We start from the raw sequence: 22272 nt of genomic DNA on the forward strand, positions 1-22272 counted from the left end.
GTGTCCCAGCTCCTTTGAAGAAACACCAATGGAAACCACAGAACAGTTTGGCTGATGAAATACTAAGCCTCTATCTATTTTTACCAGAAACATGTATATGTTATTGATATGAAACTCCAAAACCAAAATCCTTCCTATGACTGACTGGGCTTTGAGTCTGAGCTACCTGGAGAGCTGCCCGTGGCTTGGGTCATGGATGCCATGAGAAGAAAAGCATGTGCACACATAGGTGCACCAAATACCTAAAATCTCCTGTATGCTAGCATCACATGCACCTTCCCCTTCTTTTTCATCCACAAATATTTATCTTTCCCTTATGAGAGAAAAGTGGGGACAGAATTTATTTAGAATTTAATTACTTTAAAAATTGTATATATACTTTAGATCTAACTTAAAAGGAAAATAAAGATGAAAGTTATACAACTTCATAAAAGTTCTAAAAATTACCTTTTCCATGGAATCCTAATTTTTTCCTTTTAAGGGTAAATAGATACCAACTCCTAAATAAATCATATTTCATAAAGATCACATTTATATCATAATATCAGTCTAATAAGCCCTAAAATATTTAAAAGTATGATGCAATTTATTAAAGGTAATTTTAAAATTAGAATACCTTAATTGATTCCATATGGAAATACTTACCTTGAATCCATCTTTCTTGTTTTTTTCCAAACCTGACCATTCTCCAGGCTGAAAATTCATTTTAAGAGAAATATTAAGTGACTTGATAACAAAACAAAACCTAAGCTCCCACATTTGGACTCTAAGGTAACAGTTCCCAAACAGGACATTTCTCTTAGTTTACGTAATGGGAGGAAACTTTCTTGGCTCTAATCACTCAGACAATATTACTATTGCTCTGACAACAAAATTAGAGCAAAACTAAAACCAACCCTTTTAATGTCTTCTATGCACTTAATGATGTAGCTCCTCTTGATTGCTTCCTTCACTGCGTAGGCATCGCTAAGGATTGTCAGGTGCTCCTCCAAGGCTTGCTGAATAAGGCTACTGGGCAAGGTTGGAAGGTGAGCCAGTTCCCAGAGCACGTCTAACACCTGCAATAGCACCATTATGATGAGCCATGTCATAAGCATAGACAACTATTTTAAGCATCTGCAGCTAGAAAAATCCATTTGATTTTCCTGCCTTTCCAGAAGTAGCCTCAAATCGAGCTTCGCGGCCAATCCGTCCAATCAGACTCAACAGTTTCTGTCTTACTCTGTCACTCTCGCTCTCCCAGCTCTGCACAAAAGAACAGACAAGACAAGACATATGGTGGTGGCACAGTCAAGCTGGTGAAGTTAGTATACACTTTTAAATTTGAGCGGGGGGGGGGGGGGGGGGGGGGGATGGGTGCGGGGCTAATAAGGTAAGAAAAGCACATTTAAACACAGCTGTTGGGGATGGGCTAGAGTTTAAATCTTACCTTTTGAATGAGAACAAACAAATGATTAAGCTGATCTGCATTAAACTTCACAGCTGCCGCGGCAATAATAGTGTGAATGTTCTCAATTACCGTAGATGACTGTCCTGACTAGAAGAAAGGGGACATCAGAAGCAAGTTAAGTCCTGTGACTGGGCAAAACCTAAGTCTTCTTCCTGACAATCTATACAAGCGACACACATCAAAAATAAATTAGACTCTAGTCTCATCAGCATTCACTTTCATGATAACACTGGCAGGGTTATGGGAAGCAACGATTACTAATGTTTATCAGCATTTCCACTTCCAGCAGTATTATCTTTTACACGTAAAAAAGCACAAGAATCATAATCTGACATTTACTTTAGGAAGAGAATAAAATATTTTCAACAAAAAATTTATATTGAATTATTGTGAACTGATAAATTACAAGGCAAATACATTTTCAGTGTTTTTACAGATAGTGATCACAGCTGAGAGTATTATCGGCCCTGTATTAAATGTTGATACTAAATTCCTTGTAACTTCAACTGATACTTAAAAATCTTTCCTTCTTTCTTTCCTTTCTTCCTTTCTTCCTTCCTTCCTTTTTTTTTCAGACAGGGTTTCTCTATAGTTTTGGAGCCTGTCCTAGAACTAGCTCTTGTAGACCAGACTGGCCTCGAACTCCCAGGGATTCACCTGCCTCTGCCTCCTGTGTACGGAGAATAAAGGCATGCGCCACCACAGCCCGGCCAATTTCAAATTTTATTTAAATCTCTCGGTGTGCCTTGTGTATGTGGAGGAGACAGGGATGGTGTCGTATTTCAAAACATGTTCGTAACTGCACTTAGCACTGCACTCTTTTACATTTTATTTTACTTTTATTTGAAACAGTGCTTCCTGAGTGCTGGGATTAAAGGCGTGTGCCACCACCGCCCTGCTTATTTATTGATCTTATGGGCAGTAAGTATCTGCAGAGAGCTGCAGACCCTACTGTAGATGACTGACACTCACTTTATATTCTCAGTCATAAGACAGTCATGCCTCAGTGTTTATCTTGTTTGGAAAGAAACTTGAAAAGCAGGGGAGTCTTTGTAGATTCAGTTAATTTCCCCCATATCCACTACACATATACAGTTGTCCATCAAATGTAGGATTACATGAATACACACATACATACACATACACCTAATCTTCAATATCATGTGGGTTCAAAATGTATACTCAGAAAACAACATTATATGAGGGTATTCAGACAAAGCCAAGCTATGGAAAGTAAAGTCTAGAGACCTAGGACAGCTTTTCTTTAATCTAGTTTAACTGTGGTTTGCTCCGTAATGCTGGGAAATGAATCAGTGAATTGTATTCCAACAGTTCTCTGCCAGTTAGCTTCCTAGAATACTGTCAGTGAGGGGCAGTACTGGGAGAGGGTCAGGCTCAGAGAATGGAGGCTCATCTGCCCGGTAAGGCAGCAGGTGTTCTGGCAGTGCAAGCTGTAGAGCACTTTCCAGCTTCAGCACCTGTACTCAAAGTATCTCTCCTTGGACCTGATGCTCCTTTCTATCTATTACTCCTAGCATTCTTCCACCTTAATCACACCATTTTTGTTCTTATTTTTTGTTTAAAATTTTAAAAAATTGTTTATATTATGTGTATGGGTGTTTTGTCTGTATGTATGCATGTATGTCTGTATACCATGAGTATACTTTGTAAATAATTCCCCAGGGCAAATTCCATGTGACTGAAGGCCTAGCAGTTTGTTTCTGACCAGATTTTGACTGATAGAGATTAAGTGGACACAGTTAAGGAAAGCGCCAGATTTTCCTCTGGTTTAGGAATTAGGTGAGACACATGCTGCATGCTTGGTCTGAATTAGAGGAATGATTCATAGAAAGCAATGTAAAAATGTAATTAATACCACCAGAGTGGATGAAACTGACTAGTGAAAGCTCTTGAGTAAGAGCAAAAGATTAAGGTTTGGGGGGGGGGAAGCAAAGTAGAAAAGAATAATTTAATGGGAAATTTAAAAAGGAATACTAGATGTACATGATAAAACACATCTATAATCCCAACAAACAGGAAACTAAGACAGAGGATTGCAATTCCAAGTCCAGCATGGACTATATAGTGAGATTTTGTCTTTAGGGGAAAAAAGAAGGCAGCCAGAATATGGGAAAGCAAACAAAAAAGAGTCCTAGTAAGCAAGAATCTAAAACCCTGCTGCTACTGTCATTCTCATTTATCAGACTAACAGGAAAAATTATTAATGAACATTAACAATAGAAGGAAAAATAACTGGGTGGATAAACAGAGGATGCACACCGATTCCTAGCTCTGTATTAGCTGATACATAGCTTTTGGGAAGATTCTGACATTTTTTTTAACTAAAGAAATAAGACTAGTCTAAAGTCTGAAATGTCTTGTGAATATGACATTCACTTTTTTTATTTTATTGATATTTATTGAGCTCTACATTTTTCTCTGCTCCCCTCCCTGCCTCTCCCCTCCCCACTTCAGCCCTCCCCCAAGGTCCTCATGCTCCCAATTTACTCAGGACATCTTGTCTTTTTCTATTTTCTACTGCCAATGTAGATTATATCTATGTAAGTCTCTCTTAATGTCTGCATTGTTGTTTAAGTTCTCTGGGATTGTGGCTTGTAAATTGGCTTTCTTTGCTTTATGTTTAAAACCATCTATGAGTGAGTACATGTGATAATTGTCTTTCTGTGTCTGTGTTACCTCACTCAAAATAATGTTTTCTAGCTCTATCCATTTTCCTGCAAAATTCAAGCTGTCTTTATTTTTTTTCTGCTGTGTAGTACTCCATTGTGTAAATGACCCACATTTTTCTTATCCATTCTTCAATTGAGGGGCATTTAGGTTGTTTCTAGGTTCTGGCTATGACAAACAAAGCTGCTATGAACATAGTTGAGCACATGTCCTTGTGGCATGATTGAGCATCCTTTGGATATATACCCAAAAGTGGTATTACTGGGTCTTGAGGAAGGTTGTTTCCTAATTTTCTGAGAAATCGCCACACTGACATCCAAAGGGGTTGTACCAGCTTGCATTCCCACTAGCAATGCAGAAGTGTTCCCCTTTCCCCACACCTCTCCAGCATAAGCTGTCATCAGTGTTTTTGATCTTGGCCATTCCGACAGGTGTAAGATGGAATCTCAGAGTTGTTTTGATTTGCATTTCTCTGATGACTAAGGATACTGAAAATTTCCTTAAGCCATTTTAGATTCCTCTGTTGAGAATTCTCTGTGTAGGTCTGTACTCCATTTTTTAATTGGATTATGTGATCTTTTGGTGTCCAACTTCTTGAGTTCTTTGTATATTTTGGAGATCAGACCTCTGTCTGATGTGAGGTTAGTGAAGATCTTTTCCCATTCTGTAGGCTGTCGTTTTGCCTTGTTGACCGTGTCCTTTGCTTTACAAAAGTTTTTCAGTTTCAGGAGGTCCCATTTATTAATTGTTTCTCTCAGTGTCTGTGCTGCTGGGGTTATATTTAGGAAGTGGTTCCCTGTGCCAATGCGTTCAAGTATACTTCACACTTTCTCTTCTATGAGGTTCAGTGTGGCTGGCTTTATGTTGAGGTCTTTGATCCATTTGGACTTGAGTGTTGTGCATGGTGATAGATATGGATCTATTTTCATTTTTCTACATGTTCATATCCAATTTATGCCAACACCACTTGTAAAATAGGCTTTCTTTTTTCCATTTGATATTTTTTTGCTTCTTTATCAAAGATCAAGTGTTTGAAAATGTGTGGATTGATATCCGGGTCTTCTATTCGGTTCCATTGGTCCTCCTGTCTGTTCTTATGTCAGACATTCACTTTACATATGTAATTTATTTTTTCTAGAACTGAGGGTGGAACTTAGGACACTGTATTTGCTAGGCAAGTGCCCTATCACTGAGCTAAATCCCCTAAGTCCTCAACCACTTATATATATGAAATTTCAATAAACCGTAAAACAGATTAGGTATAGCTCTTCTAGTTAAAACCAGATGAGGTTCAATTTCCCAGACTCTTCACCACCCTACCCCCTTTCCTACGGTTAAAAACTTATCAGAAAAGGCAAAGATAATTCTTCTCAACTTACTTGTATTTTCCAAATTTTAGTGAGTTCATCCAATGACAATTTACTGCCCAAGAGTTCAATAATTCCCTTTATGCGATCACAGTATTGTGCTTGGTCTATGTTGCCTAATGGAGGAAACATTAGAGGGGAAACCAGATACAGTGAATGACTCTATGACTCTATTAATTCAAAGCAGTAATAATTTCCTAAGATTATCTAAAGGCTAATGAAAAGAAAAAAAATTGTACCTTTTAAAATTAAAAACAATTTACATGTCTGTGGAAGCCCAAAAATGTGAGCCTATTCCATCTTGTCTGAAAGTCAGTGTGAGTTTGCTCAAAGTTGTTGACAACTACGGCTCCACACCCTGACCTAGGGTGTGGTTACTTGGTGTTTTGGACAGTAAGATGGCCTAGATAGGTAGAACCATTCCATCTTGACCTAAAGTCAGAGAATTCAACTACTTCTGTTTCTTCCTTTGAAATAGGAGGTTTGACCTTGGGAGTGGCTGCCTTCGGGATTCTTGGTCTAGAGTGGGTTCACTGCCTGAACAACAGAATGCTTTTCTCAAGAAATTATGACTTGATATTTCAAGTACTGGTGCAAGTGACTGTTCTGGTTGCCTTTTGTATCATGTTAAGGCAGCCTTTTGCCTTCTTCCCCCTTTTATATTGGGGAACAAAAGTATATGGAAAATTAAATATGGGCGAACTCAGAACTCACTAAGCAGGAGAGACTGAGTGGCCCTTTCAATACTATCCTAAGTCTCTGTGTTTCTTTCTTCATCTCTGTTTCTTCTACCTAACATTTCTTTCTTTTTTTTTTTTTTTTTTTTTTTTGTTGTTGTTTTTTGAGACAGGGTTTTTCTGTAGCTTTGGAGCCTGTCCTAGAACTAGTTCTTGTAGACCAGGCTAGCCAAAAACTCACAGAGATCCTCCTGTTTCTGCCTCTCGAGCGCTGGGATTAAAGGCATGTGCCACCACCACCTGACCCTACCTAACATTTCTAATCCTCACACTCCTACCCTGGAACGTACAAAGTTGCAACTAGGGTTGCCCAAAAAGGTGACTCCCAACACGGCAGCCCAACATGGCACAGCTCGCAATACATGAAAATTTTTATCTTTCAAAAGCAACTTACCTTCCAGTGCAATTGACAGAACTGAGTTTTCAACTAGCCAATCCAGTAATCTGTCTGTATCTATAGCATTCTTCACAGACTTGGATAAGGTACTATCTTCTATTAATTTGGTTACCTAAAATGATAGCATTTATATGACTGAATCAAATATGCATAATCAACATCTCTCATATATGTATAGCAATTTTTACAGACATATATAGCTAGGTTTGATAATCAAAGTACTTTGAAACCAACTTACTTCTTCAAGGTTAACAGACTACTAATGGTGGGGTCTCTTAAAAAAACATGGAATCATTCCCAACTCTTCTCACTCCTTAGACCACCCATGACTGGCTCTAACCCAAACTGCAAGCACAACTGTCCTCCCCATTTTATAACTGAAGGAAAGAGGCAGCAATCCCTCTCTAGAGATGGGAACTTCAGGTTATTCAGCTTGTAAACTGTCCATGCCATGACCTCTTTACAGAGTCCTAGCAGTGGCCCAGTCAAATTCTACTTGTTCACAAGTCTTTACCTGAGTTCATGGTCTAGTGATTAAATTCTTCACATATGTGAAATAGATCAGCCTCCTTTCAATAAATCCTTTCAACCTAAAATGGTCCAGGATAGAGCCAAAAATCCCAAACTAAAGGAAAAGTGACTGGAATCATGGCACTGGTTTAACCTGCCATTTCCTGGAGCCAAGCATACTGTTTGTGCAGTTCTAAGTGAACTCTAGGAGGCTGAGGAAAGTATTTTCAGCATGTTGCTTAGACTCACACTATTATTAGTCACTTCGATTTTGGTCCTAACAGAAGTAAGAAGATAGAGTTACATCTGAAATAAAAACAACTGTCCCTTAGGAAAGTCTAAGGGTGATATTGTGGGACATTTCACGATGTTTTCAGGGAGTAAATCTTGAAAATACACATATGACCTTACTAACAGACAATTCACACACAGTACCACTGTTATCTTTGTCTTACATGGTCAAGAGAAACTATTCTTTCTCCCATCTCCTTTATATTACTAACCACATCTGAGTCAAGTCTGAGAAACGGGTACAAACTTACTTCTTTGAGGGAATTCATCTTAGCACTAAAATGTGGTGACTTCAGCATGCGCAGCAGGATGTCGAGGCGAAGGTCATCAACAATCGTCACCAGATCCGGTTGAAAGCGCATGCAAAGTAACTTAATGGCAGACAAGAGCTCAGGGATGCTAACCAATCTCTTTCATTTAATAAAAACGGAAAACAAACAAACAGACAAGCAAACAAAAACTGTAAAACATCTGGCTATTAATTCTCATGACACACATAGGGTAACAAGGGTCGGGAGACAGCTTGTATTTTACATGACCAATTAACTATATTTGCTTCTAAGCAAAAGTTCCTCATTGTGAGAAATAAGAAAAAGAAAAGGCAATTGTTGTAGAAGGGATTCAAGGTAGAAAAGTCTTCCGTCAGTGTTAAAATTACTCTAAACAACTTCAGAAACATCTAAAAAAAATCAATATTATTCTAATCTATTCTGATTTTAATTCCATCAAAATCACGTTAGAAAAACTGAATAGTTTCATTCGTGAGAATATAAAATTCATTCTCTTTAGTTAGATGACACTATCCTCAGTTGTTCTGAAAATACCTTTTTTGGATAGGATCAGGAAACTTCAAGTTAATTTGATATGACCACTATCTTATCAGGATCCAGAAAGCAATGTCATTGAAACTTGCCAAAACTTGGCTTTGTTATCACAGACTAACCAGCACTAGGCTCTACCTGGCTAGGGAGTAATTACCTTGTCTTTGAGGTCTTTCTCCTCAACACTCCGCACATCCTGAATTGTGGTAAGGATGACTGGGTCTAGCATAGGCTGTAAACATAAAACACTAGTTAAAAAGAACTCCTGAATTTGTCTAGAGTAGTTATTTCCTTATCTGAGATACATGACACACAGCTACAGAACGGGATCCTCTAAATTGTTTTTAGGAGAAACAGTAAATTATTAACTAGAGGTAAACTGACCCTTCCAATGAAATAAGACGATTAAAATATTAGGTAAGAAAAATAGTATTTGGCTGTCAGAGGCAAGACTACATAGCCAATGAATGAAAATGACATCAGACAATAATCCAGACAGAATTTCTTCCTTCACACAGATGCCAACAGTGCAGGAAGGGCTGTGGGCTGTGTGAGTCAGTATTCTTGTCAGCATGTGCCAGGCCACGTAATCCTCACTGCAACTCTGTGAGATAGGTGCTGCTAATGTCACCATTCTGCAGGAGGGAGAACAGGAGCACTGTCTTCTAAAGTGACACTAAAGAGCAAGTAACGGAAACAATCTATGCCAGCTGACAGTCCATAGTGTGTGTACAAATGACTGAACTTAGGTCTAGACACAGTAGCAGAACTAAAGATGATACTAGATGTATCTTCTACTCCTCCAGTTTATTTTTCTAAGTATACTCTGCCCTAGTATGTGCGGGCATGTATACACAATCTACAAACTCTGAAGAACTCAACTAATTAGCATTTAGAGTATTTATGATAAATTTTCTTCCATGGAATACATACATTGAAAATCCAGCCCTGAGTTTGAATCATTAAATTAAGTTATTACTAATTATAACTAACAATCTTTTCAAAAACTCAATTTACTTTGTCCTTTACGTCTTTCAGCTACTAAACTACTGATTAGAGCTGGGATGCAGTGCAGTTGGCAGAATGCTTGCCAGGTAAGCATGAAGTCCTAGGTTTGAGCCTAGTACTGAGTAAATTTGATGTGGTGGTATATACCTGTAATCCTATCACTCAGAAGGTGGAAGCAGGAAGATCCTTGACTACATTGTAAATTTGAGGCTAGCCTGAACTACATGAGACCCCATTTCAAAACGGAAAGCATAACAAAAAACTTTATGTTGATATGCTTAATAAACTGGTAACATTAGACATTTCTAAAGAATTTAAATATAGAATTAAGAAAATATCTAAACATTGCCTTATTTTCTTAAAAATCTTTACATACTATTTTGATAACTAAAGAAAGCACTTAACATTTAGAAATGGCAGCAATTTCTCACACATACTAAAGAAAATGGTATCATTCCAATTAAAATGTCCTCCAAAGAATGGTGTACTTGCAAAAATGAATAGTACACATAGAAACAGGGGCCCCAAGAGGCACTATGCTTGATGCGACTTCAACAATCTATGCAAACCTTTACAAACTTAAAAAGAAATTTTCTTAGAAAGAAAATTAAAAATGGAGGTATTCCGATAAGACATTTTGTTTGATAACTTATTAAATGAAACAGAGGGAAACAAGAGAGTATAATAGGTCTTCAGCATTAGAAAACTGAATACTCAAGGTGCAAGAAAGATGCATCAATGAGTAAAGAGCTTGTTATACAACTATAAGGACCTGGTTTCAGACTCGCAGAACCCGCCCCTCTTTAAAGTAGTAGTATATGCCTGCATTCCAGAAAGTCCTGGAGCTCACTGCCAGCTAGACAGCCATTCAGTGAGCTCCAGATTCTGTGAGCGACCCTGTCTCTAGCAAATAAATAAATAAATAGATGGATGGATGGACAGACAGGCGGACAGACAGATAAATGGATAAATGAATGAATGCGGTGGAGAGCAATAGAGAGAATGCTAATGTTGACTCCTTGGCCTCCAGGGCAGTGCTTGTACACTTTCATGCGTACACACAAAACTGAACACTCACAGCTTTGACTACTTAATGACTTGATGAATTATAATTCTCAAAGCAAGGAAGTCAAACATGATATGCTGCTAAGCAATTATTCAAAAGTGAGAGAGACTAGGCAGTAAGCATGCCTAGTTGACAATCAAAACTGATCTAGTAGAACCCATAAGGCAAAAAATCCAGAAACAATCCTGTGAAGGAGACAGGGTTTCTGATGTGAGTTTCCCCTCTGCATGTTGTGAATATTTTTTATTACCATTGGTTAATAAAGAAGCTGCTTTGGCCTATAGCAGAGCAGAATATGGCCAGGCTAGAAGAGATATACAGAGAGTAGGTGGAGTCAGGGAGACGCCATGTAGCCACTGAAGGAGACAGACACCTACGAACTGTACTGGTAAACCATAAGCCCCATGGTAAAATATAAAATAACAGGAATGGGTTAATTTAAGATGTAAGAGCTAGTTAGAAATATGCTTAAGCTATTGGTCAAACAGTATTGTAATTAACACAGTTTCTGTGTGATTATTTCAGGTCTGGGCAGCTGGGAATGAACAAGTAGCCTCCGTCTACACACACTCTGTCTTTATAAAAAAGATAGACAACACTAAGAAATCACATTTGATAAAAATCAGTCTTTTTAGAAAAGCCCCAAAGTTAGAGAGCATCCTACACTTAGAAAACTTACTTTCTGACAATATTTTTACTAAAAGGGCAATCATTTTGAAAACCAGAAGTTATTCTATATTAAGCTCCATCTGAACAACCCAATAACAAAAGTTAATATTTGCCATGTCTTGGACCACAATATAAATCATACCTGTACCACAGAGGAGTTCAAGTACTCTGCACACACCCCTAAGGGCTGCACCAGCGCTGAGACAGCCTGCGAGAGAACAGTAATGACCAGAGTGAAATGTGAGCATTTCATCTTTTAAAATTAAGCAAATCCAAGCCGGGCAGTGGTGGCACACGCCTTTAATACCAGCACTTGGAAGGCAGAGGCAGGAGGATCTCTGTGAGTTAAAAGCCACCCTGGTCTACAAGAGTTCCAGGATGGGCTCCAAAAGTCACAGAGAAACCCTGTCTCAAAAAACCAAATAAAAAAAAATAATTAATTAATTAAAATAGAATAAAATTAAGCAAATCCTTTTCAAATAGCTGAGAAAAATGTAATGGTTAGATAACCTAATATCATGGATAGAAAGACGACACACTTAAATTAATATAGACATTTAAATGAGAATGTCAACAAAAACTCCTTGAAGCATTGAATGAAATGAATCTAAAGCTTATAATGATCAATATTAGAACATTTTCTTTCGAAAAAGAGAGAATACTTGAGGTGGAGGTAATATCCTCTAACCAAAAAAAAAAAAAAAAGTTAAGGTTTATTTGAAGGAAAAATAGTAATATGTGAAAGGAAGTCCAAATAATGAGGGAGACGCTGTGTTTCTGAGTGGGAAATATCAATTATAAAACTGTAAATTCTTGCTGGGTGATGGCATATGCTTTAATTCTAGCACTTGGGTGGAAGAGGCAGGCAGATCTCAGTGAGTTTGAGGCTTGCCTGGTCTACAGAGTGAATTTCAGGACAGCCAGGACTGTTACACAGAGAAACCCTGTCTCAAAATAAAGAAAAATAAGATGTTAAATTCTCCGTTTACCAGTTATTCCAAACAAGGTCTCAGTGATCTTTTTTTCCCTGACATGTTGACTATATGCAGAAGAGTGGAAAATATTAAAATAAACTATATTTTAGAAAACAGTGACAATGGGCAATAGTAGCACAGCCAGTAATGAAAGATGGGGGCATTAGCCCTGAATGAAAGCAACAAGTGTCCAGGGACAAATCATACTCTTAGGACTTTGAGGTAAGACAAAACTGGCAAATACCAATGGTAATGAAAACAAGAATTAGTCAAAGAGGATCTTGTATTGGCTGGTTATTTATTGAAAGAAAAGTATTGGATCCTCGTCATGCAATATATAAAAATAAACTTGTTAAGCCAGGCAGTGGTAGCACACGCCTTTAATCCCAGCACTTGGGAGGCAGAGGAAGGTGGATCTCTGTGAGTTTGAGGTCAGCCTGGTCTAAAACTACAGAGAAACCCTGTCTCGAAAAATCAATCCAAACCAAAACAAACCAAAACAAAACAAAAAATTGTTAAATTAAGAATCACGTTTTAAAAATTTAAAAAAAGCATAAAAAGAAATAGAAATATAACTTTGAAGTAGAAGAATGTTTCCTAAGTAAGTCGGAAAAACTTTTAAGCCATTATGGAAAAATATGATTCTGCAGAATTTTGTAATTTCTGACATCATGAGTACAATTAAGGCTGGTAAGGTGGCTTAGAGAGAGGTAAAGGTCCCTGCTACCCAACCTGACTAACTGAGTTCAATCCTCAAGATCCACATGGTGGAAGAAAAGAACCATTACCAAGATTTCCTCTGACCATGTGCATACATACATGTACACTCACAGAAAAATTAGTTTATTAGATTTTCTAAAATTAGTAATGTACTACTTGAGATCTAAAACATCAATTCACAGATGAAATGCAAACAGACATTAATCACATGGAGAAATGCACTAGTTAACGAATAGCAGAACACTGCAAACTAAATAACATAATACCATTTTTGTCAATTATATTAGAAAATCAGAAATTAAAAAACTATTTAGCATTATCAGTCATAGTGTAAAATGGGTTTGTATGAGCACAGACTCATGGTGTTAGCTTTTTGGAAGGAGATTTAGCCATCAACTGCAATTTTAAAAACATATAGTCTTTAAGAATTGATCCTTTAAAAACATGTATGTGAAGACATATATAAAGAACATTTTCTGCAGTAATAAAAACCAACAAACAAGCCAATGACATTAAAAGCAAGTACATCGCAGTTCAGCCTTTGTACAAGGAGCCTGGAGCACTAAGAACATTAATGGTCTATAACATAAATGAAAATGCACCACTGTGTACAGCCTGGCAACACTTGCTTTAGAGAAAGGGAGATGGAAAAGAAGAGAAAACAGAAGGCGTGGGAGGAGAACACAGGGTGTAGGTGTATGTATAGGACAGACCAGTTTCATTTTTACTGTAGATGTTTTTTTTAAAAATATTTATTTATTTATTGTGTATACAATATTCTGTCTGTGTGTATGCCTACAGGCCAGAAGAGGGCACCAGACCCCATTACAGATGGTTGTGAACCACCATGTGGTTGCTGGGAATTGAAGTCAGGACTTTGGAAGAGAAGGCAATGCTCTTAACCTCTGAGCCATCTCTCCAGCCCGACTGTAGATGTTTTTAACTGGTGGGGATGAGACTATTTTTCCCAATATTTTTCAAGTTAAAAAAATATGACTTAAACAGTCTTATCATATGACCTAAATTTATTCTGGGACACAATCACCTTAACTGGCCAGAAATCAGAAACTTCTCATGAATTTTTAATTATACTTATTTTGGAAAAAAGAGCTGAGTGCACAAGCTCCTCAATGTACAATTCCCACTTCTACCCCCTATTCCCCCAATCCCCGACCCCTGTTACCAGTAAGAGTTATTTTGGAAAATGGTCTGACCTAAAGGACGATTTGGAGAGGGCTGTTAACTCCAGAACATTTAATACAATAGAGAATAAATCTTCAATCCTATATATATCTATCCTCAGTGTTCATTGAGGTATGGCAGAAATTTGGGGGTGTTCTTTGGTGTTTAAGGACTAGGAAATTATTTAATGTTTACAACACTCTCGAGAAATGAAGTTAATTTCTAACATCACTCAATGCCTAAACAGCAAGTTCTTGAGAAACAAATAAACTAGACAAAACTGTCTCTGAAGAGACTTTTTCTTTTCTTTTTCAAATCACTATTATCTTTCATGTCAAAAAGCCATTTTCATCATAATTAATACTCAATAAGGATCAAATGACAATCCAGCAGCCTCAGTGACTCTCAAGGCTTCTCAAGACAAGGCTTCAGACTTGTGGCAGCAAGAACAGTCTCTTTCCCCACTATCAGCTTCTCTTCCTGATTAACACTCTGCCTTCTTCCAAAGAGGGAGCAGGGGAGTTGATTACCTGTCCTACAGGAATTGCCCAATTTTTAACACTTAAAGATGGTACTTCAGCACATCATTCTGCATCAATCCAATTACGGTGAACAGTATGTCCCAGTGATCTGCCTGTGTGTCTCCCAGTACTGTTATTTCAAGCATGTATACCATATTTGGCTTTTTATGTGGGTGTTAGGATCAAACACAGGTTTTCACACTTGCACAACAAGCACTATAATGACATCTTCTCCCCAGCCTGATCAATCTTAATATTTAACTTGCATTCAGATCATGTCTCCTAGCTGTGTATCAGCCCAAAGAAAGTGTTCCTGCACATTAATCACAGTGAGTGATTTAACTCACCCCAAGTTCTATATCTTCTGAATGGAGTTTGGCTTGGATTGCTGCAAATCCACCTAATTCTCCAAACTGAAAAGAAACAGGCATGAATTAATTTAGAAATACTCCACAGCAATAATTTCAGCAAAGAATTAAGGCTAATATTTTACTTTACCACCATGCTCTGTGAGACTGCTCTTACAACACTAGGAATGTAATTCTAAGGTTTCTAAGTTGTACCCCAAATCTGATGTTCAGTTGTGTATATCACACCACATTCCCCCTCAGTTAAACATTCTGATACGTGGTGTTTGAATGAGAAATATCCCCCATAAGCTCACACATTTGAGTGCCCCAGTTGGTGGCACTGTTTGAAGAGGCTATGAAACCTTTAGGAGGTGCATCCTAGCTAGAAAAAAATGTGTCACTGGTAGCAGGCTTTGAGGATTTACAACCTCATCCCACTTCCTGGTTCTTACCCGCTGGTTCCTGTATATGCCTAAGATGTAATCAGTGAGCTTCCTACCTGTCTCCTGCTGCCATGCCTTCTGTAGCCTTGTAGAACTGTCCCTCAACTGTGAACCAAAACTAACTCTTTTCTATACGCTACTTTTGATCATGGCATTTCATCACAGCAACAGAAAAATAATATTTGATTATTCTCAGTCATTATCATTTGTTTAAAATACCCAACTATCAGGAATCACATTAGAAAATGGGAATAGTATCTCAAAACCAAAGTAATAATAAAGTATATATACCTTATTTACCAAGTCCACAACCCATCCATGAGGCTCCTGAGAGAAAATAAAGTCAAAATTAATATGGTAATATAAAAGTTTTCTCATTATTAATCTTGGCAGGTTTTTTTTTATTTCCTAAATTGGTGTGGGAGAATTGTCTGTATTCTGTCAATCATATTTTAATAAAATGCTGATTGGCCAGGCAGGCAGTATAGGTGGGAAAGCCAGACAGGAAGTAGGGGTGGAGCAAAGAGACTGGGAGTATTCTGGGAAGCAGGAAGCTCCCTCTGTCACTCCTGTGCAGACCACAGAGAAGCAAGATGTAATCGGCCCCGCTGGAAAAGGTACTGAGCCACATGGCTAACGTAGATAAGGATAATGGGGTAACATAAGTTATAAGAGCTAATAAGTAGCCTGACCTAATGGGCCAATCAGTTTTATAACTTATAGAGATCTCTGTGTGATTGATTTTCTCTGGGACTTGCTGGCTGTGGGGTACTGGGAGGGACAGATACCCCAAACAAGCCAGCCCTCATACTACACTAAATGAGAAATCTGGAAGAAAAAAAAAGCATTAAAATCTAGAACATACTTTAAAAGTCTTTCGGAAATGTTTTTAATAGAAGTCTTTGACATTACTGTATACAATCTTTGAAGCATATAAGTTTAGATTTTCAAAGTGTCTGATATTATAATTTTGAAGCAACAAATCTAGACCTTCATGGGATTCTCATATCAGGAACATTCATGCATCTGAGAGCAGTGAGAATTTGTTGAGTTTTCCACGAAATAGAATAACTCAAGTTAAATTCTCTAAGAAAGTTATTTTATTTACTGTGGTTTTCTAAAACAGGGTCAAGTAGCCCAGATTGCCCTTGAATTTGCTAGGCAATTGAGACTAGCTTAAAATTCCTTACACTCCTATTTCTACTTCCCAAGTGCTGGAGATATCAAGAGCACATTACAACACATGGCTGAAAATTTTATTTTAAATTAAAAATTATTACCTAAAAAACAGACAACTAGAATTCAGAGACTAAAGTTAAATCTCAGCTTTATCATTAATGCCCTTAAACAAGCTCTTTCTTTTCTCTTTTCTCTCTGTTCATTATCTTGGCACTTGGGTCTTAGGTTTAGACAGGAAGAGATGTCACACCTATTTCACAGAGCTCTTATTTCAGCAGTTAAAAAAACAAAAATTACCACATATACAAGCAATTCAAACTTTGCTAAATCATCTTGTAAAACAAAGGCAAAGGGTCATTTAAAGAATAGAAGGTTTGTTTAGCAGAGTGGGGCTCATGAAAGAGCTGTATGAGACAATAAAGGATAGTCTGAGCAGAGAGGCTGAAAGGGCCAAGTCTATTTGGAGAAGGCAGAAGATTTCACTGTGTAAAACACTATGAGAAATGTCAACCAGGCTGCACAGGTGAAGGGGCTGTGCAGAAGGACACAGGTGAAGGAGCTGTGGAGAGGACACAGGGGAAACTGCATACAGAAGTAAAGGCTAGGACAGCAACAAAGTATTTTAAGAAATGGTAGTGTGAGTTTTACATTCTAAGATAGCCATCTGTGGTTCTGATGAGAAAACAATGGCATGAAAGAACAGAAGACTGGGAGGAATTCAGACCTCCCAGGTAGAAGACTAATGCAATGTAAAAATTAGGACAGGTGGTGTGTGGAACAGCATGGCTGCAGAAGACAGAGTGGTCTCTGAAGGCATGACTGGGCTTTAAATGAAAGTATGTGTTTATGAATTAATACAGAAGCTAAGAAAACAGGACGATTTTGGCAACTCTGGTTTAGCTTGAACCCTGAGATAGATAGTGATGTTATTTACTCAGAGGAAAAAGGAGAGACAGGGCAGGCAGCAGCCCCTATAGGCATGTGACTCCTGACAACTGTGTGGCAGTTAAGAGGAGATGGTTGACTTCTTATCAAGTATGCTCATAAAAGAGTTCTCACTTGGTAAGATGCCTGCTATCTCAACAACATGGAGCATGACCATGACAGCAACCTCTGGCCTACATACACACAAATGCACCACAAAGACCCTCTTGTGTGCCAACTCACAAGAACATATGCCACATAGCTAATCCCTCTCCGTGCACACTTCCCCTTGTGTGTGTAAATGCATACAAGGTATTAACCACTAGATTCAGAAGTCCAATGAATCTCAACAAAAGAAACAATAAGGATATCTCTTATTGTTGTTTCTGTTTATCAGTTTTTTTTGTTTGTTTTGAGATAGGGTTTCTCAGTGTAGCCCTGGCTGTCCTAGAACTAGATCTGCAGACCAGGCTGACCTTAAACTCACAGAGACCGCCTGCCTCTGTCTCCTGGGTGCTGGGATTAAAGGAATGTGCCACCAATACCCAACTAAAAATATTTTGATCAACCCTGTGAAAATTAAAGAGATATGCATCAAGGAAAATGAAGCCAGTCAAGAAAGATACATTTCTCATAAGGAATCAGACCAGCAGTCAACTTTTCAACCAGCCCAATCAAAGCTACTGCAATGATAATTTATTATTCTGACAAAAAAATAGCTATCAGCCCAGAATTTAAAAGTCAACAAAAATATTAAGAAGCATGAAATAAAGGTTCTGGCCATTAAAAACAAAGTCAATCACCAATGGACACTTAATTACAGCATATTTTATGAGTGAGCTACCTCTTTTATGGGCTTGAAAATGTCAGGAAAAGACTTAAGAGATTGGACACTAAAGATAACAAAGTAGAAATTAAAAGTTGGGGGAACCACAACAAGAAACAAGTTAAGGTTTCTATGTATTGTTCAGAGGAGAATAAAGATAATGAAATTCAGCTTTTGTTCAGTTAGGAAGCTAAAAATTTAGAGTAGCCACTGTGACTGACAGGGGAAACCTGGAACTTTTCATGGGGTTTGGGAGTGAAGGGAATCCATGCTGAAGCTACAAAGGATGTGATATTAAGGGCAGAACACTCAATGCGGGAAAGACCAAGACACCAAAGAAGGAATAGGAACTCTAAGGAGCAAGTGCTGGAAAAGGTAGAAGGGCAGGAGGCCAGGGCCTTGATGGGAGAACTAATTCCCCTGTAGGAAAAAGAGGACAAAAGGAAGACCAAACTTTTCTGTCTCAGTAGTAGAAAGTGAAGAGAGGAGAATGTCTGCTGACTTCTCACCTGTTTAGTATTTAAGAAAAGCATACTGTGTAAGTTTAAATTTCTAGACTGCATAAATTCTTCGTATACCTTGGTACTTGGCCCTGGTGAAGTACTTAAGTGGTTTTTATTCTCATTTGCAAATTAGAATAAAAGAGTATGTAACTCACAAGATTACTGTGGGATTAAATCACCATTCTTGCCACTCAGTGCTAGAAGTGTGTTTAAAGCAGCATTGTACTAGCTAATCCCTCCCCAATTCCACACATAGGAATTCCACACATAGGCGAGAATTACAACAAATGCTAATTTCACAGCATGTTTTGTTTTACATTGTCTCTACTACACTACTGTGAAGTAGTGTACATTAGACTGGTAAACTGTTATACTTTAAGCTTGTTGAAAGCTGACTCTGGGAACACGGAGCTTGTCTCCTCCAGTTTCCTGTCCTGGAGCATGCTGGTCCCTTCACTTTGTAAGAAGGACAAAGGAAAGCAGCAAGCAACTAATGGTATTAAAATCATTGTGTCCTTGACAACAACTAGAAAGTAAATTACTTCCAAGTCTGATTGCTCTATTTATCCTACAGTATAAAAATGCCTACAGTAGGAAAGAGAAGGTAAAAAGCTCATCCCTGGAGGTGAGCTCTACTCAGCCTGGGACTTTCGATCAGGAATCCCAGCATAAACTGTTCAAGGTTTTCCCAGTCAGTTTTTGTTGGGTGATTACAAATGGCTGATTCGCTATTTCTTCTTTTACTTGGGAGCCTCATCTAGGGAGACACTCTGCTCTGTCTAGGACACTGCATTGGGAACTCCAGCTGGCTGCCTCAGTGGAGGCTTCCCAATGGATTTCTGTTAGATGTCTACAAGCCCTGGTTTGATGTTATCTTCCGTTTGCTCTTTTAATAGGGTTACTCCAAACATTATTGATGGATGCTGTAAGGGCCCATGATGTTTTGCATCTGTTACTCCCTGGGTATTGTTTCACTTTTGTTTGCTATATATTTAAAAACTCAGTCATTCCAAACCAAAAGCAAAGTTATTAAAAATAGTTTTCTATACTGTATAGAACAATCATGAGCCAAAAACTGCAAAATACTACACCTTCTTAAAAAAAAAAAGATTTATTTATTTATTATGTATACAGTATTCTTGGTATTCTGTCTGCATGTGTGTCTGCAGGTCAGAAGAGGGTACAAGATCTCATTGCAGATGGTTGTGAGCTGCCATGTGGTTGCTGGGAACTGAACTCAGGACCTTCAGAAGGGCAGGCAGTGCTCTTAACCACTGAACCATCTCTCCAGCCCATTATACTACACTATTTGATAAAGGCAAAGAGTAATGGTTCATTATCTCCCAAACTTAGACTAATCCCGATAAACAGCAAGTGACCAATAAATGGCTGTTAAAAATCAGACTTCTAGAACTAATACCAATACTCCTCAATTGTTCCACACAATAGAAACAGAAGAGAAGCATTGCCTAACTCTTTTTACAAGGTTACAGTTACTCTGAAAACCAAACCACACAAAAATCCTACTAAGAAAGAAAATTACAGACTAATCTCACTCATGAACATTGATGCAAAAATAGTCAATAAAATACCAGCAAACCAAATCTAAGAACCATCAGAAAAATCATCCACCATGACCAAGTAGGCTTAGTCCCAGAGATGCAGGTATGGTTTAACATACAAAAATCTATTAATGTAATCCGACTTATAAACAAACTGAAAAATAAAAGCACATGATCATCTCATTAGATGCTGAAAAAGCCTTCAACAAAATACAACATCCCTTCATGATAAAAGTCTTGGAGAGAGCAGGGATACAAAGAACATACCTAAACATAATAAAGGCAGTATACAGCAAGCCAACAGCCAACATCTAACTAAACGGAGAGAAACTCAAAGTGGTCCCACTGAAATCAGGAACAAGACAAGGTTGTCCACTCTCTCCATATCTATTAAATATAACTTGAAATCCTAGCTACAGCAGTAAGACAACAAAAGGAGATCAAGGGGACACAAATCGGAAAAGAAGTCAAACTGTCACTGTTTGCTGATGATATGATAGTATATGTAACTGACTCCAAAAATTCTACCAGGGAACTGCTACAACTCATAAATACCTTTAGCAATTTAGCAGGATACAAGATTAACTCAAAAAAAAAAAATCAGTAGCCCTTTTTTACACAGATGATAAATGGGCTGAGAAAGAAATCAGAGAAACATTACCCTTCACAACAGCCACAAATAACATAAAGCATCTTGGAGTAACTCCGCCCAAACAAGTGGAAGACCTGCATGACAGAAAGAAATTGAAGAAGACACCAGAAAATGGAAAGATCTCCCATGCTCTTGGGTAGGTAGAATTAACATAGGAAAAATGGCAATCTTACCAAAAGCAATCTACAGATTCAATGCAATGCCCCTCAAAATCCCAGTAAAATTCTTCACAGACCTCGAAAGAGCAATAAACAACATCATATGGAAAAAACAAAAACCCAGGATAGCCAAAACAATCCTGCACAATAAAGAAACTTCTGGAGGCATCCCAACTTCAAACTCTACTATAGAGTTACAGTTATGAAAACAGCCTGATATTGGCATAAAAAAAGACAGGAGGATCAACAGAATTAAATAGAAGACCCAGCTATCAATCCACATACCTACAAACACTTGATTTTTGACAAAGAAGCTAAAATTATAAAATGGAAGAAAGTATTATTTAACAAGTGGTTCTTGCATAACTGGATATCAACATGTAGAAGAATGAAAATAGATCCTTATCTATCATCGTGTACAAAACTGAAATTCAAATGAATCAAACCTCAACATAAAACCAACCACACTGAATCTCACAGAAGAGAAAATAGGAAGTACACTTGATGCATTGGCACAGGAGACCACTTTCTAAATATAACCCCAGCTGCACAAACACCTCTGTCTGATATAGGGTTGGTGAACCTCCTGAAACTGAGAAGCAAAGGACACGGTCAACTTCACCCCACATCAGACAGAGGTCTGATCTCCAAAATATACAAAGAACTCAAGAAACTTGGCATCAAAAGAACAAATAATCCAACAAAAAATATGGTGTAGACCTAAACAGAGAACTCGCAACAGACAAATCTCAAATGGCTGAAAGATACTTAAAGAAATGCTCAACATTCTTAGTTATCAGAGAAATGTAAATCAAAACAACTCTGAGATTCTATCTTACACCTGTAAGAATGGCCAAGATCAAAAACACTGATGACAGCTTATGCTGAAGAGGATGTAGGGTAAAAGAAACACTACTCCATTGCTGGTGGGAGTGTAAACTTGTACAACCACTTTGGAAGTCAGTACAGCAATTTCTCAGAAAATTAGAAAACAATCTATCTCAACACCCAGCGATACCACTTTTGGGTATATACCCAAAGGATGCTCAATTATGCCACAAGGACATGTGCTCAACTATGTTCATAGCAGCATTATTTGTAATAGCCAGAACCTAGAAACAACCTAGATGTCCCTCAACTGAAGAATGGATAAAAAATGGATAAGAATGGATAAAAGATGGATAAAAAGATGTGGTGCATTTACACAATGGAGTAAGTACTACTCAGTGGAAAAAATAATGATGTCTTGAAATTTGCAGGCAAATGGATGGATC

The 22272-nt window shown here is 37.9% G+C and overlaps 1 protein-coding gene across 3 annotated transcripts in view; it reads right to left on the minus strand.

The window, feature by feature from the left end:
* Positions 1–22272, minus strand: part of Usp24 (ubiquitin specific peptidase 24) — a 138713-nt gene that overhangs the window by 81706 nt on the left and 34735 nt on the right. For all 3 annotated transcript variants that reach the window (XM_085686349.2, XM_085686351.2, XM_085686348.2), the window contains exons 6-16: positions 15486–15521; positions 14749–14814; positions 11147–11212; positions 8419–8493; positions 7692–7850; positions 6637–6751; positions 5518–5621; positions 1430–1537; positions 1150–1245; positions 897–1058; positions 646–693 (exon numbers count right to left, since the gene is read on the minus strand). In XM_085686349.2, coding sequence (XP_085542475.1) covers positions 646–693; positions 897–1058; positions 1150–1245; positions 1430–1537; positions 5518–5621; positions 6637–6751; positions 7692–7850; positions 8419–8493; positions 11147–11212; positions 14749–14814; positions 15486–15521 — 1035 coding nt within the window. The remainder of the gene's footprint in view (positions 1–645; positions 694–896; positions 1059–1149; positions 1246–1429; positions 1538–5517; positions 5622–6636; positions 6752–7691; positions 7851–8418; positions 8494–11146; positions 11213–14748; positions 14815–15485; positions 15522–22272) is intronic.

This window comes from Myodes glareolus, chromosome 3 (genome assembly GCF_982192425.1).
Source record: "Myodes glareolus chromosome 3, mMyoGla1.1, whole genome shotgun sequence".
Classification (NCBI taxonomy): Eukaryota; Metazoa; Chordata; class Mammalia; order Rodentia; family Cricetidae; genus Myodes; species Myodes glareolus.